The sequence below is a fragment of the Myodes glareolus genome, chromosome 5 (genome assembly GCF_982192425.1).
Source record: "Myodes glareolus chromosome 5, mMyoGla1.1, whole genome shotgun sequence".
NCBI classification, from domain to species: Eukaryota; Metazoa; Chordata; class Mammalia; order Rodentia; family Cricetidae; genus Myodes; species Myodes glareolus.
The window spans coordinates 114,302,638-114,318,473 of record NC_142030.1 but is presented as its reverse complement, the minus strand read 5'-3'; the positions used below and the strand labels follow the sequence as shown (position 1 = coordinate 114,318,473).

At 39.5% G+C, this 15,836-nt stretch overlaps 1 protein-coding gene across 1 annotated transcript in view; it reads left to right on the top strand.

Moving 5' to 3' along the window:
* The window catches only part of Vps4b (vacuolar protein sorting 4 homolog B), a 29,259-nt gene that overhangs the window by 3,931 nt on the left and 9,492 nt on the right, over positions 1-15,836 (top strand). The window contains exons 2-8 of the mRNA XM_048443868.3: positions 5,111-5,222; positions 6,776-6,932; positions 9,885-9,952; positions 12,516-12,635; positions 13,623-13,779; positions 14,183-14,331; positions 15,259-15,340. Of these exons, the coding sequence (XP_048299825.1) occupies positions 5,111-5,222; positions 6,776-6,932; positions 9,885-9,952; positions 12,516-12,635; positions 13,623-13,779; positions 14,183-14,331; positions 15,259-15,340 (845 nt within the window). The remainder of the gene's footprint in view (positions 1-5,110; positions 5,223-6,775; positions 6,933-9,884; positions 9,953-12,515; positions 12,636-13,622; positions 13,780-14,182; positions 14,332-15,258; positions 15,341-15,836) is intronic.

Below are 15,836 nucleotides of genomic sequence, written 5' to 3'. Positions count from 1 at the left end.
CAATCTCAGATCTTCCAGACCTTTGTACTTTATATTGATGGCTAGAACCTGACCGACCCTGGGGTAATGAAGTCACTTGGTCATATGCCAGCCCTGTGCTGATGCGTGCAAAAGTGAAGACATAACCCCTGACTTTGTGAAGCTTTTCATCTAGTGAGAGAGACAGAGAGCAAAGAGTCAAATAATAGCAAAAAGAAATGTATATAACTATAGCAACCTGGAACATTTTATTCGTAGGAATGATGTGGACATCGTGATCAAAATGGAATAAATTTGGAAATCAACTTCATAAAGATTGTCAGCCCTGAGTCCTTAAAAACATTCCATGTGGAGAGGGCATAAATAGAACTGAGGCTCAGACCAAATTCTGAGGGAGGTATGTCAGTCTCAGATGTCAGGGTACGAATCCTGAAGCTGAACTGCTTGTGTGCTCTTGGAAATACCCAGCGAAGAGGAATTGTTGTAGGGATGACAGGAATAGCCAAAGAGCAGAGATGCCTGGAGTTTCCCCTCATTCAGCAACTTAACAGTGTGCCCATCATTTACCAGTGCCATTCTAGGCTCCAAAACTCTCGGCAGAGAGGGCTGTCTTCATGGGAATTACTGAGGAGGTGGCCTGTGAGTGCAAACAACAGCCACTGCAGCCATAGTGATGGGACAAGTGCGGGAAAGAGCGCTGGCAGAGGAATAGAACCCAGCCTGAGGTTAGAAGATTCAGGGAGCCTTTTCTTAGGGGTGGCCAGCTGAAGTAGGACTAGACTTTTCCAGTACAGAGCTAGGGACTGTGGCATGTAAGGCCATATAGACCATGGTCCAGTGTTTATATTCTGCTGATTGCAGCGAGGAGACATCAAAGTGTGGCAAGAGTGGAAGCAGGCTGACTGCCCACACGCTACGTGGTAGTCACAGCAAAAACAAGTGAATTGGGGTGACACGGGAAATGCAAAGATCTGTCTGTATTCCTAAAGAACAGTTCCCTCTTCAGAGACGTGCAGGACAGTTTCACGTGCAGGATGCCACCAAAACCCAGGGCCAAATGGGGCATTCATCACCATCAGACTTTAAGGGATTCAACATGCAAGACTGTTTTAGACTATGAATTCCATACGCTATTTGACACTAGATACATAATAAGAGTTGTGCTGTAAGCTAGGCATGACGGAATGTACGTGTAATCCCAGCAACTCTGGAGGATTGCTTGACTGCTTAAGTTTAAGACCAGCTTGAGCAGCATAACAAAATCTTGTCTTTAAAAAGTGAGATTAAGTTTTAGCATGTCATACTGGGCTTGTAGCAACCCACGATTGCCCACTGTGGGCTAAGTGACGGAAATGAGTGACTAAAGAAACAGCATTTCACGATAATCTGCAGAAAATTTTGTCTGAATAAGGACAATATTTATTTCTGCCTTGTGGCCTGAGCACTAAGCCCTTAGAGTATATGCTGTGTGCGCTGTTGTCCTAAGTACCTGCTAACCATGTCTGTGACTTTTACATTTATATCCTGCCTAGTTAAAACATGGGAAGACTTGCCCTCACAGTCTCACTGTTTGACCTGTGAAGCATAAAACTAGTCCCTTTTTTGTCAATTTCAAAAGATTGTAAGAGAAGTGTAGCCCCATCTGCGTCTCTACATCAGCACATGCTTCCTAATCTAATGGTATTCCTGCATGTGAGTGGCTGTGGAGTTTTGAGTGATTTTCATATTATTTATGTTCTTATGTTTAGTGTAGCCTAAAGCATATATTCCCATTCCCCATTTGTTCTTATTTCTGTTAGATACAGATACTACCTAATTTAACCAAATTAGAATATTTTACTTTGTTTTTTTTTATTATGGCTTGTGTGTGTGTGTGTGTGTGTGTGTGTGTGTGTGTGTGTGTCGCGCACAAACATGTGCCTTAGGAAAGGTCAGAGGACGACTTTGAGGAGTTCGTTCTCATTTTCTATTGTCTGGTTCCCAGGAATCAAACTCAAGTCATCAGTGTTGGTGGTAGGCACCCTTACCCACTGTGCCTGCTCATCAGTCCCATGCCTACACCCCCCACCCATTGGAGTGTTTTAATAATTCATGGTTCTTTATTTTCATATGTCTGCAAATGTTTTACATTAGAATTTATTTTATGTGTATGGGAGTATTGCCTGTATTGTGTCTGTGCTTCCTTTGTGGTATTAATGTCCATGAAGACTAGAAGAGGGCATTGGATTTCCTGAAAATGAAGTTACAGATGGTTGTGAGCTATGGATGGAAGTTCTGGAACTGAACACTGGTCCTCTAGAAGAACAGCGAGTGCTTTAATGCCTCCCCAGATGTTTCTCCAGCCCCTAAATTACAAAGCCTCGTCAGTGTTATATTGACCTAATGTGCAGTTGTAAGAAGTGTGAAATATTCAGTGTGCCCTTCCCTTAGTTGCATGTTGTAAACTAGTACAGTCAGGATATTGATTTTGACACATTGAGTAGCTCTTATTCATTCCCCATATTGACGTGTACTTTTGTGTGCTTCTGTTCTGTCAGGACAGTTTTAGTCTCTAAACTGAACATGTGGCCAGCGTATAAGCAGGCGTCGCACTTAGAGCAGCTCTATAGGGACCCGTCATGCTGCTCTCGTGTCCACTCTCCATTTTCTCCTTCACTCGCATTCCAGTTCCCTGGCAGAATTCATTCCTGCTCATCTCACATTTTGACATTTTGAGAACATTAGATAAATGGAGTCATTAATATGGAACCAGTAGCATTGGCTTTTTTGTTTGTTTGGTTGGTTGTTTTGGTTTTTCGAGACAGGGTTTCTCTGTGTTGTTTTGGAGCCTGTCCTGGAACTAGCTCCCATAGAACAGGCTGGCCTCGAGCTCACAGAGATCTGCCTGCCTCTGCCTCCCGAGGGCTAGGATTAAAAAAGTGTGCCACCACTGCCTGGCAGTATTGGCTTTTTGCAGTAAACATAATAGCCTCAAGATTCATTCAAATCTTATATAGCAATAGTTCATTGCTTCTTATTGCTGCCTAGTGTTCCATGGTATTTTTGTATAACTATTTAGCCATGATACCATTGAAGGCTATCTGGAACATTCACTCATATACAGGCTCTTTTGTGAACACAAATCTTCCTTTCTTTGGGTGATTGTCTAAGAGTGTAGTTGCTTGTTTATATATTAGCTTAATACTTTGTTCTGTGTAGAGGGCCGCAACCACACTCTCCACCATAAGATGGCGCTACACTGCCAGGTGAGCAAGAAAGCGCACACGTGTTGGTAACTTTCCACCACTGCTGTCCCCGCCTACTCCAGAGGCATCGTCTGGGATAATGGACAGTTGACCAATCCAAGAGTGACACGTCCGAAGCAGGGTCTATTTCATATATAAGGGATGACTTCCTTCATATCGGGGTCTCCGCCATGTGGCTTATGCTCTAGCTCCCAAGAAGCATTAAAGCCTTTCTGCAGAAGAATCCTATGTCCCTCATGGTTCTTGCAGGCGAGACCGAGCGCGGGACAGTTCTGTCAATAAAAACCAGTTTTTCAGAATTTCTAAACCATTATACATTCTCAGCATCCCTTCCGGCATTGATGTTGTGTTTGTTTTTATTTTTAGCCATTGTGATAGATGTTTGGTCTTTTTCATTGTGGTTTTCATTTGCATTGTTCAAATGTCTAATGATGGTATGCCATCTATAGTCTCATTGGTGAAATTATGTTTCCCCATTAACTAATTGGATTCTTTTTTAAGCTCTTGCTACGCTGTTTTGGGACAGCTTACAAGAATAGTTCTTTCTCTTCTACTGTGTGGGTCTCTCCAATCAACCAAGCTGGATAGCAGGACCCCTTATTGCTGAGCCACCTCACTGGCCCATTAAGATTCTTTTTGAACTGTTATGTCTTCAGGATCCCTTTGTGCATTCTAGTAGATTTTTCTCCTTGTTAGATGTTTCACAGTGTTTGTCCAGTCTGTGCTGTCTTTTCATCATTTATTAGAATCTTTTAGAGAACGGATGTGTAAATTGATGTTTGATGTTAACATCTTTTTATTTTATACACTGCTTTTGATGTTAAATATAAGAATTGTTCTTGTTTTTTTTTCTATAAGTTTTATGTTTAAGTCTCTGCTCATTTTCAGTTATCTTTTCGAGACAAATGGGATTTAAGTCAATATTCCTTTTTGTTCCCGCATGGCTGTCCACTTGCTACAATACCATTTTAAAAGCCTACTTTACTATTGTTGACTTGATTCTGCATGACTTTAAATGTTCCTTGACTGTGTTTGTATGGCTCTATTGCTGAGAAAGATTTTTAAATCTTTACTGTAGTTCCCATCATAGATGTGAAAAGGTAGAAAATGAATCTTTGTCAAATCATCAGAAAATGCCCATCATAAATACTTTTCATGTTACTAAATTTTTAAAACATTGTTTTAATGATCTTTTAATATTTTTTGGTGTGACACTATTTTAATTTGTTTGTTTTTCATGGCAGGGTTTCTCTGTGTAGCCCTGGCTGTCCTAGAACATGCTCTGTGGACCAAGCTGGCGTTGAACTCAGAGATCTGCCTGCCTCTGTCTCCTTAGTGCACTGCCACGGCCCAGTGCTAGTTGGTTGGGTTTTTTTTCCTTTTTTTTTTTTTTTTAATGTTTTTGCTCAGTATAGTTTTGGAAACTTTTCAGAGTCTTGATATCTCATTGTTCCAAGGGGGTTTTATCTCTGTGCATTATGTTTATGCTTTAGGAAGCAGCACTAGGCTTTTTCAAATGCTTTAAATTTATTTTATGTGTATGGGTGTTCTGTCTACATGTGTATTTGTGTGCGTATGTGTGCCTGGTGCTCACGGAGGCCACAAGAGGGATCCTCTAAATTGGAGTTACAGACATTTGTGATCTGACATGTGCGTGCTAAGAACTGAACCCTGGTCACCTAGAAGACTAGCCAGTGCCCGTTTAACCTCTCAGCCATGTCTCCAGTCCAGCAGTTACTTAATTTTAAGAATTTCCCTAACTACTCTTTTTTAATTAAATCTCTCTGCCTCCCCCATTATGTGCGTTTGGGGGGAGGGCATTGTTTGCTTCAAACTTAAGATTTATGCTTTCATATTAAGTTTATTATTTTGCCTCCCTCAAACAGAAAGCAATAGATCTTGCAAGCAAAGCAGCCCAGGAAGACAAGGCTGGAAACTATGAGGAAGCTCTTCAGCTCTACCAGCATGCTGTTCAGTATTTTCTCCATGTCGTTAAGTGTAAGGCTGCTTTATTTTATTTAAACCTGTGCACTAAAAGGGAAAAGTTGTTATGTGTATAAAAATCCAAAAACAAAACCAAGAGAATTTAAAGATCTAAGGCCACCACATAAAAATAAAGTCCCTTTTCTCCTAACTTTTAAGTCCTGCTCACACATGTGACCGCTGTTATAGTTGTTACTTCATACACCCAGGATCTTTTTGTGTATTCAGTGGAGAAACCCTTGTTTTATAGATAACCTATACAGATGATAGGATTTGAGCTTAATCATTGCCTAAGCATATGTTGGAAATGATTTTGTTATAAAAATAAATTGAGAGATACTAAGTGTATCTTACAAATGCTCTGTTCTGGGAACTGGAGGTTCAGCACTAAGAAACAAGTGCATGAAAACCTGTAAGGTCCATCACCAGTCTTAGATCAGTGCGTTGGGTTGTTTTAATTTGAACTTTCCCATTTAAGTGGAGGGGAGGGGTTATGCTAAAGAAAAACTGAAAATGAAATAGAACACATAAGAGACATGAAGATAATACTATGCATTGTCTATATTGTTCAAGTCCACATTTCAAGATAGAGGCCGTTATATAATACAGTTATCATGTTGTTGGTCCACATAATCTATGTGATTTCTGTTACTTTGTATACTTTGAAATAAAGCAGACAAAGATATTAATGAGGTTATTACTGCTTTACTTCTGATTATCTTTTATATCTTAAAATTTTTATTCACTTGTATTAATTTTATTTATCAACATACGTGAGCCGAGAGTAAATCAGCTTCTGTTTTTCTAACTCCACCTTCCCAGCGTTTAGTAATCTACATGCAGAGTTGTGTGTCATCTCTCTCGTGATTGGTTCTATATAAGACAAATAGCTTTCAGCTATATGAAAACTGTTAAGGGAAGAATTTGAAATGTATAGACTGTTAAATACTTTGTTATTATAGAACATTAACTTAAAATAGCTACCATTTTGCTCTAAGGTTTTTTTGTTTGTTTGTTTTTAAATTCACACTGTTGGCCTCCAGCCCTGAACAGGAGGGAACAGAAAAGGGGTGATAATTATTGGATACAATGAATAAGAGATGGAAGTTCCTAGTTAACAGAATATCTCTAAGTTTGAACCTTTCTCCATTGAATACTATTATTAGCTTCTTTTCTGATGTCCTGATAGAATACCCTGGTGGAAAACAAGTTAGGGAAGAAAGACTTCATTCTGCTTTACATACAGTTCTAGAGGGAATCCTGCTTGTCATCACAGGAAAGGCGTGGCGGCAGAAGAGTGGCCAGTCTGGGAGTCAGTAAGCTGACTGATCACAGACCATCAACACATAGGAAACTAAACAACAGAAAGCAGAGCTAGATCCTAAAACCTTAAAGTCCACCCCAGTGACACAGTTCCTCTGACGAGGCTCTACCTCCTAAATGTTCCATAACCTTCCTAGGCAGCACCATCCACTGGGGTCCAAGTGTTTGGACCCCTGAGCCTGTGGGAAACATTTCACTGAAGCCACAGCAGGTGCTAATGAAATAGTTTCTCATTCCCTTCGCAGATGAAGCACAAGGTGATAAAGCCAAGCAGAGTATCAGGGCCAAGTGTACCGAATATCTTGATAGAGCAGAAAAACTGAAGGAATATCTGAAGAAAAAAGAGAAGAAACCACAGAAGCCTGTGAAAGAGGAACAGTCGAGTCCAGTTGATGAGAAGGGGTATGTATTCTCAAGTTTTAGTTTTTATATCTCATAACCTTTTATTTGTGTCACAGGTTTCTTTGAATAAGCCAGGTATTTTCCAACCCTGAGTCATAGTCCAGAGGGAGCTTGTTACCTATTTCAGTCATTAAGTTTTATTGAGACACAGCCTTGCACATCTGCTTATATACCGTCATCTCAGGCAGCTCTTGTACTGTAACCGCAGAGCTGAGTGGTTACAGTAGGGATTGTATGGCCACAAAACCTGAAAGCCTTTCAAAGACCAAAGTTTGCCAGTCTGTGCTTACTGCTTTTTATACCTCCCTGACTGTTTTCGAGTAACTGAGAAAATACTGTGGGCATGACACTAATACACCCCTGACTGTCAGTTCAAGTGATCTATGAATTAAGTCTCACCCTCTGGACAAAATGAACACGAATTTCAATGTCATTAATTTTTCTTTATGCAAAGTTTTAGTGTGAATTTGCACTATGTCATTGTGAAGAAGGCAACAGCACAGTTTTTAAAAACCGAGCTCCAGTTTTTCAGTGTCTTCCTAGATGCATGAGGTGATCACGGATATAAAGAGCATTTACTGCACTTTAGTGCATGCTCTCCCAGCTCTCCTCAGCAGGGAGCACTTCCTCTAGCTTGGTTCCAGATGACATACTGGAAAAATGACATTCGGGTTGATGTGGCCGACTGGCTTTGAAGCACTGAGAATCTGGTGAGCTCTGGAGCCTATGATGCCCACAGTTTGTGTTCTGCAGGGTACAGGTTTCTTGACTGATGCCCAAGGTCATGAGGAAATGAGGGATGGAGCCCAATAGCTTGTGCTCCCCTCCCATGTTTGTTCATGATGAAATTTTGCCTCTTTACTAGGCATTGCCAAATTTAAGGAGAGGAGAAGAATAAAATTTACAGTTGACTGCCTTAACCTGTGTGGCAGAGTTTGAAGAATATGATACGCTCAGAGTATTATGTTCCTTGTTAAGACATGGTTAGGAAACCGTTTCTGTGGCACATCAAGAGCAGTTTATGCTCTGAAATAGTACAGTAGTTCCCAACATGAAGTGCACAATTCATCATGAGCATATAGCTCACAGATTTCTGCTTGTCCCTGTCTACTGGGACACATGCTGTGTTAGTGAGGACCCTGTAATCACCTGCTCTGCAGTGACTGCCTGACAAGGGAGAGCCAGTGTTTCTTCCCTGCTAAATAACAGTCTTGGTTACAAGTAGCAGGACTCCCTTTGGCTGGTTATATTTTATAAGGGATTATCTTACAGAATTTTGAGGGCAGAAAATAAACCTTGAGTTCCCATCATTAAGAAAACTACCCAGGATACCATCTGGGGATATAGAATGAATTCATCCCTGTGGGATTTTATGTTCAGGTAGAGATCTTATTGCTGCTACCTCCTCCACCAAATATTCCTAGGGCTCAGAAATACACAGCAAGACCTCTGCCTCAGTTTCCACGGGGCAAACCAGTGGTCTTCCCTGAAGATACGTTCTTCATGTAAGCAGCCCTCACCTTGGAGGATTTCAAGTCTGATGAGAATAAAGGCTGTCTGCAAGGGAACCTACGAAACACAGTTGGTTTTCAGTGGTTTTTACAGCACGAGAATCTTGAATAGGAGACTGGGATGTCAGAGTCAGCTCATGGAGTTACTTCATCCATAACCCTGCCATTCTACAGATAACCAAGGCTTTCCCACCCTGGCACAAGTCCTATCAAGTTTTTTAAATCCTCTTTGTGTCTCTCTTTGTCTTTTTCGTTTGTTTGTTTGTTTGGTTGGTTGGTTTTGAGACAGAGTTTCTCTGTAGCTTTGGAGACTGTCCTGGAACTAGTTCTTGTAAACCAGGCTGGCCTCAAACTCACAGAGATCCAACTTTTCTTCTCTGTGTCACTTTATCACTCAACATTGTATCAGAAACATTTTCCATTAATTCTTTTTACAACTTTGTTTTCAAAAGCTGTAGCATATTCTGTCGTAAGGCTCATCTCTAAAACTGAACATACTTTTTTCTCAGTGTACTGTAGATGTAACTGCCCTTGTAGTGAAATTTTAAAATTATCTCCTCAATGTAAATCCCTAGATGTGAAATAGTGCTGTTCTAGTTTGTTTCTCTGTGGCTGTGCCAAATACCACAAGCTAAAGCAATATGGGGAGAAAGGGTTTAATGTAGGTAAAGGGTATAGTCTGCCACCAAGTGAAGCAGGAGCTTGAAACAGACTAATGGAGGGATGCTGCTTACTGAAGGAGGACGTTGTCCCTTGCTTGCTCAGCCATCTTTCTTGTATAGCCCAAGCTCACCTGCCCACAGAGACACTGCCTATAGTGGGCTGGGCCCTCCTACATCAATTAGTAGTAATCAAGGTAGCACCATACATATGTACCCACAGTCCAGTATGACGGAGTGGAGGCAGTTCTCAGTGAGATTCCTTCCTGGGTAGTCTAGTTTGTGTGAAGTTGGCAAAAACTAACCAGCACGAGTGGGTTGGCCCTTTTTCTTGGCATTCAGAAAATATTCACCAGGAAGCTTTATCTGTTGGGGACCTCAGGCTAAGGGTTATAGTGTAGGTAATTGTGTCTTCCTAGCATCGAGTCTTGTTATATTTGGTTCCGACATTTTTTTCTGTAGTTGCTTTTAACTTTCCAAACCCTTCATTGAATAGTGTGGACATACAGCCTGCGGGTACATACATGCATGGGTGTGTCATGAGGATGGAGGTGTATCTGACTTCATCCTGGTTTTGTCCATTTCCAGTGCATAGTTCCCTTTTGATTATCTGCCTGCTTCCTGTTTTAATATATTCTTAAAAGCATCATTTGAAACGCTTAAAGTAATGTTTAATGTTAGTGTCTTTTCTTGCTTAAACACTCCAGGTTATCACTGTTGCATTGTTGCATTGTTTATTAGCAGTGAGTAATCTTGTGCCTGTATTCCATTCTCTTCATCAGGAATGAAAGCGATGGAGAAGCAGAGTCTGATGACCCTGAGAAAAAGAAACTACAGAATCAACTTCAAGGTTACTCTGGATTTCATTCTTAAATTTACTTATTGGAAAGACTCATGGATTGTCTGCTTGAATTGCTTAGTTTCCCTTTATTTCATTGAGTTTCAAAAAATGGCTTTGGTTGCTCATGGGTCACATACTGACTTGGTTCCAGGCTAGGGTTTACTCTCAAGGCTTTCTAATCTTGTGTTGTTTTTAACGGAGTTTTTTTTTTTTTAATGGTGTGTTTATCTACCTTTAAAAGTTGCTTTTTCATTCGTTTTCTCTTGTAAAGTAAGTAACAATGATACTGTTAATATAGCGCAAGGGCCTGAATGATTAGAAACTACCCTGATTCTGCTGCCATGGCTGCACTTGATGTGTGCCTCATTTTCTCTCTGTTCTTCTCTTCCACTTTCCAGTGTTGACAGATATGCTTATTTCATTGCGTTCACTTTGCTCTTTTATCTGCTACACATGGCAAGGCTCTTTGATCCTGCTGTCGTGGAGTATAGTGGCATAATGGCGTGTCCGCTGTTACAGATCTCAGTTCCACTCTGATATCTGCCACTTAAAAACATTCAGATTTTGGGCAAGTTTTCCCAGTCTCTCAGAATCTGAGTCCCCATCTTGAAAGTGGTCATTTCTTTCAGGGAAAGGAAAGCAAGATAATGCAAAAAGATCTTAATAAATTCTAGAGGCTTGATTAATGGTAACTCAGCATATCTAAAATGGCTTCATTGTTGGTTTCTTTAACTACTGAGATACGATTGCATTTTTATATGTTAGCTAATGGCTTTTCAAATAAAAAGCTCAGTCATTAGTAGTATGGGTAGGGTGTGTGTGTGGGTGTGTGTGCGCGTGCGCGCGCAAATATTTGTTCCTGTGTGTCAGAACTCATAGCATGTTGGGAAGGGTATGTGTATGTGTGTATTTGTAGAGGCCAGTGGCGAGTGATTGCTACGTTCTTGAGCATTCTCTGCCTTGCGTGTTGAGGCAGAGTCTCAGCTGAACCCAGAGCTCACTGATTGAGCTAGTCTAGTTGGCCAGCTTGTTCCAGAGATCCTCTCTATCCTCCACATGAAGGAACCACATTCAGGCATACACGCACGTGGGTGCTGGGAATCCTAGCTCCAATTCTCAACACTTGTTTGGCAAGCCCTTTACCAACTGAATTGTTCCAGTTTCTCGCGGTGTTAGATTACATGAAAATCTTGTGTTAACCAGATGATATACATGGAGAAAGAAAACTTACCTTCATTTCATGAATGAAGCCCTATCATGTGGTGTAGATTTTTTTTGATGTTACCAATATTAGTGGAACCCATATAATGCACATTGACTTTCTTGTATCACACTGAACTATTATGAAGCAAAATTTATTCTATTTTAGCCTAGTAATTATAGATTTTTATACTTTAGAAAAGTTACTAAGTATGGGCTTAGATGCGTAGGTAGTAATTTCTAATAAGAAATTGGGTTTAAAAGTATTTAGTGATTAGTGATTCATGTATATGAAGGTGTCTGTGTTCTGTTTAAACAACTACCTGCCATCTTTTTGTGTATATTTGTGGGTGTGTAGGCCAGAGGTTGACCTCAAGCACCATCCTAGATCATTCTTCTTTAGTTTTTGCAACAAGCTCTGTTACTAAACCTGGAGCTCATCTGCTGAGCTTGACTGGTGGGCAGTGAACCCCATGGATCTTCCTGTGTCTGCACTTCACATCCCCAGAGCTGGAGTTACAGACATGGGTGCTGGGGACACGGTGTGGACTTTGTGACTGAGCCATTCCCCAGCAGAGTGGCTGCGTCTCATCTTCTTAGACTGTTTAGTGATTTAGTAAAGCAGTTCTTGTGTACTAGAAAGTTGAAAAAGCTTTTGATGAAACTAGCTAGAGGTTTCTTCAGATAATTACAGGATATTTTTCTTGGACTCTTACTGTAACAGTTTCTGTAGTTTTTTAATGCACTACTCTGAGAAACTAAGGCACTCCTTTAAGTAACGTTGTTAATTGCTTTTTTTTAATGATCCTGTTTAAAAGCCAGATAGACAGTTTTGCAAATCTCAAGAAAGAATTGCAGGTCTTTAAGAGCATGCTTGTCTTTTCCATTAACTCTTTCTCTCTCATTTCCATTCCTTCTGTCTTTCCTCTTATTTTGTCTCCTGTCTTTCTATCTTTAGCTAAAATCACTGAAGCATATTCTCTCTTGTATTCTAATGGCGAGTGTTAACAAGAGAAATAGTAAGCTAGCCCCACTGGATGAGTCCTTTGATGTCCAGGGCCAGTACACAGCTCTCGTCCTCTGTGTCACCTGGTCCGTGTGCTAACCTGTCTGTGTGGTTTGGCCAGGTGGTTCTATTTTCATTTCACTAATAAGGGAGCAGAAATTTAGGCACTGAGTCTTGTCCATAGCTGCATAGTAAATTACCAAGTTCTTGCCTCCTAATGATTTCTAACAATTTTCTCATCACACTGCTTCACAAAGAGTCATAGTACTGAAAACATTGAAGTTTTACAGTGTACTTTTTAAATGTTGCTTTCTAACTTTGCTGCACTAGTCTTTCTCAATTTAAAGATGACCCATTATTTTGTAGGTGCCATTGTTATAGAGCGACCAAATGTAAAATGGAGTGATGTTGCTGGTCTTGAAGGAGCCAAAGAAGCACTTAAAGAGGCTGTGATTCTGCCTATTAAATTTCCTCATCTATTTACAGGTGAAATGACTCCTAACAGTTTTATTTCAAACATATCAGTGATTAAGGTAGAGCATTGTGAATTCATGTCTCCAATATGTGAATTATCTTGAATTGACATTTAGATGTAGTAAACTATTTTTACAAAGATGTTCCTTTCCGTCTCTATATTTCAGGTATACATTGCAGAATAATCTGTCATATGGAGGATGACAATATACTACAATCTGGAGGTCTTAAGAGTTCTAAGAAATTCCTGATTTACCAGGAAACATAGGCTAGTGTGACAATCAGAGGCTTCAATAATTGGGCAATGATATAAGAAAGTATCATTGTAAATCCTACTTCTGCTTAAATGAAACAAGGAGTAGGGGGATTAATTTACTGTGCCTTAATTTGGCTAATCAAAAATTACAGTATTGTCTAAAATATAGCAGGCTACATAGAATTATATAATATGAATTTTAAAAGAATCCACATACAAACTGCAGTGGGCACCTCCTGTCTGCAGCAGAACCATCCCTAAATGACTGATGCAAAAACTAAATAACACCATCATATTGTCATCCTGCATAGGTGACAGATATTTAGAAGCAAGGCTTTACAGCTGCCCCTGCTCTGTGGTTGTGATTCTCCTGCATTAGTCTAGTGTTGAACGGGACCTTTAACTGAACTTTCTGTCCCCGGGGAGCAGAGATCCTTTTGTCTCTCTGTATCATGCATAGTGATTTCCATACTTCGGTTGAACAGATGAGTGAGGAAGTAAATGAACTTCCTATTAGGAGGTCAGTATTTTTGTAAATGTGTTTTTGATTGATGTCTCAATAAAAGGCAGGTCATATACACTTAAGACATACCTTAGATTGATCAGGTTTAAACTATCTTCTTAATCTTACTGATATTTCAAGTGAAGACCTTTTATAATATTCTTCAGTATGGACAATGTCTGCAGTAACTGAAATGAATAGTCTTGAAATTCTCGTGTTATTTTTCTAATACAACATATAGGAAAGAGGACACCTTGGAGAGGAATCCTGTTATTTGGACCACCAGGAACAGGGAAATCCTATTTAGCCAAAGCTGTTGCAACAGAAGCAAACAACTCAACATTTTTCTCAATATCTTCCTCTGACCTTGTCTCTAAGTGGCTGGGGGAAAGTGAGAAGTAAGTGGTGCATTGCAAGTTTTCACTTTGGTGTCTGTGTCAGTCACTCTGTCAGTCTGTGCACTAATAGGTTCCATATACCATTGCTAAATACTCAGGGAAGGAATGTAATATAGGTGTTCATTTCTCTGTCAAGCTCAGTACCTAGCTGGGAATTTATTTTGTAGGAAAAAAGCTAGTGTGTATATGTATGTACTTGTAAATGTGTTTGCATGCACGTGTGCATATGTCTGTGTGTATATAATTTAGTGAATTATCTAGTATCTGGTTGTAATTTGTGTTTTACCCCTGCAGTGTGATTAGGCTGTTAGTCTTTGTGGATCTTATAATATTGGTATATTGCCTTGTTGTGGTCCTTTTGTATTCTTTAGAAACCACAAGCATTATTTACTCTTATTTTTAGACTGGTTAAGAACTTATTCCAGCTTGCCAGAGAGAATAAGCCTTCCATTATCTTCATTGATGAGATTGATTCTTTGTGCGGTTCAAGAAGTGAAAATGAAAGTGAAGCTGCACGGAGAATTAAGACCGAGTTCCTGGTTCAAATGCAAGGTAGTATTACTGGTTTTTAAGGTAGCTTCTGATTCTTGTTTAACCACTAGCGGAAATGAATTTAAGTAGAATTTCTCTTAAAATACTGTTATTGCCCTTCTTATTTTTGTTTTGAGACAGGCTCTCAGTATGTAGCCCTTGCTGGCCTTTTAACTCCTGACATAGACCAAACTAGCCTCATAGATACTCGTGCTTGGCTCTGCCTCCCAAGCATGAGAGTAAAGGTATGCACCACCACTCCCTGCATGAATGTATCACTTTTGTAATTATCTTGCAGGATTCACAGTTTTATTAGTAAAAAGATTATATCTCTACTCATGTACCAGGAGCGTCATGAAAGAATATTTTGAAAAGAATATTAATAGTATTTGCCCATAATCTAGGAGATTTGCTTTTTTGGACAGTATGGTTGGTACTTGAGTGGTGTGGTTCTTGATTAGTTGTAGTGTTTGTAAAGATTAAGATGAAGTACTTCAGTGTTACATAAAGCACTGGATTTCCTAATGGAACATAAATATGTCATGGAGAGTAGATTAAAAGCATTTGCTTGTGTGCATGCTTGTACACAATGGAATTTTTTAGATGCAAAGAATGAAATTGTATCATTTACATAACAATGGCTATAACTTAACAAACTAAGTCTCAGGAAGACTATCATATTTTCTCATGTGTAGTTACTAGATTTTATGAGAAATGTAAACTTATATTTATCTGTATGCCGTGAAAGTAGAAGAAAGTGCCTCAGGGAACAAAGGGAGCTAATGGGAAGGGGAGAGATGGAACATTGGGAGAGTATACTCCAAATTCCTCCCATACGTCTATGAAAATGTCCTTATATGGCAGTGTTATGTGAGTGAGTATACACCAGAGACTTTTAAAACAGAAAGCATCAAATGATTATTTAAAATATTACGTATTTTAATGCAGGAGTTGGTGTGGACAATGATGGCATTTTAGTTCTGGGAGCTACAAACATACCCTGGGTTCTGGATTCTGCAATTAGGCGGAGGTATGATGATAGAATGAAGATCTTATTTCTAACCATCAATGTAGCACTAAATGATAATATCACTTTCCTTTATAGGAATTTATTCTAATAACTTTTAAAAAATAGTTTACTTTTGAATCCTTTTTATTCGTTAATCCTAGCCCTCTTTCTCCCCTTGTGTTGGGGATGGATGGCCTTGACTTGTGTTTTTGCTGGCTGTAATGAAGATAACAACTCTGTATACTGGAGTCTTCCGCTTTGGAAAGTACATTGCTTGGTGTCTATGCTTAACTTTAGTTTTGATTAAATTTTGGAGGAATGATGCTTCAAAATTGACAAAAACAGTTCTGTATCTCAGTGAAAATTTTTCATATAAAGTTCGCAAAATGATTTCCTTTTCTTTTTCCAAACAAAATAGTTTTATTGATTATTTAATCACATAATGTACCCCAATCACACTCATTTCCCAGTTCTTATTTTTTTATTTTTATTTTTTGGTTTCTCAAGACAGGGTTTT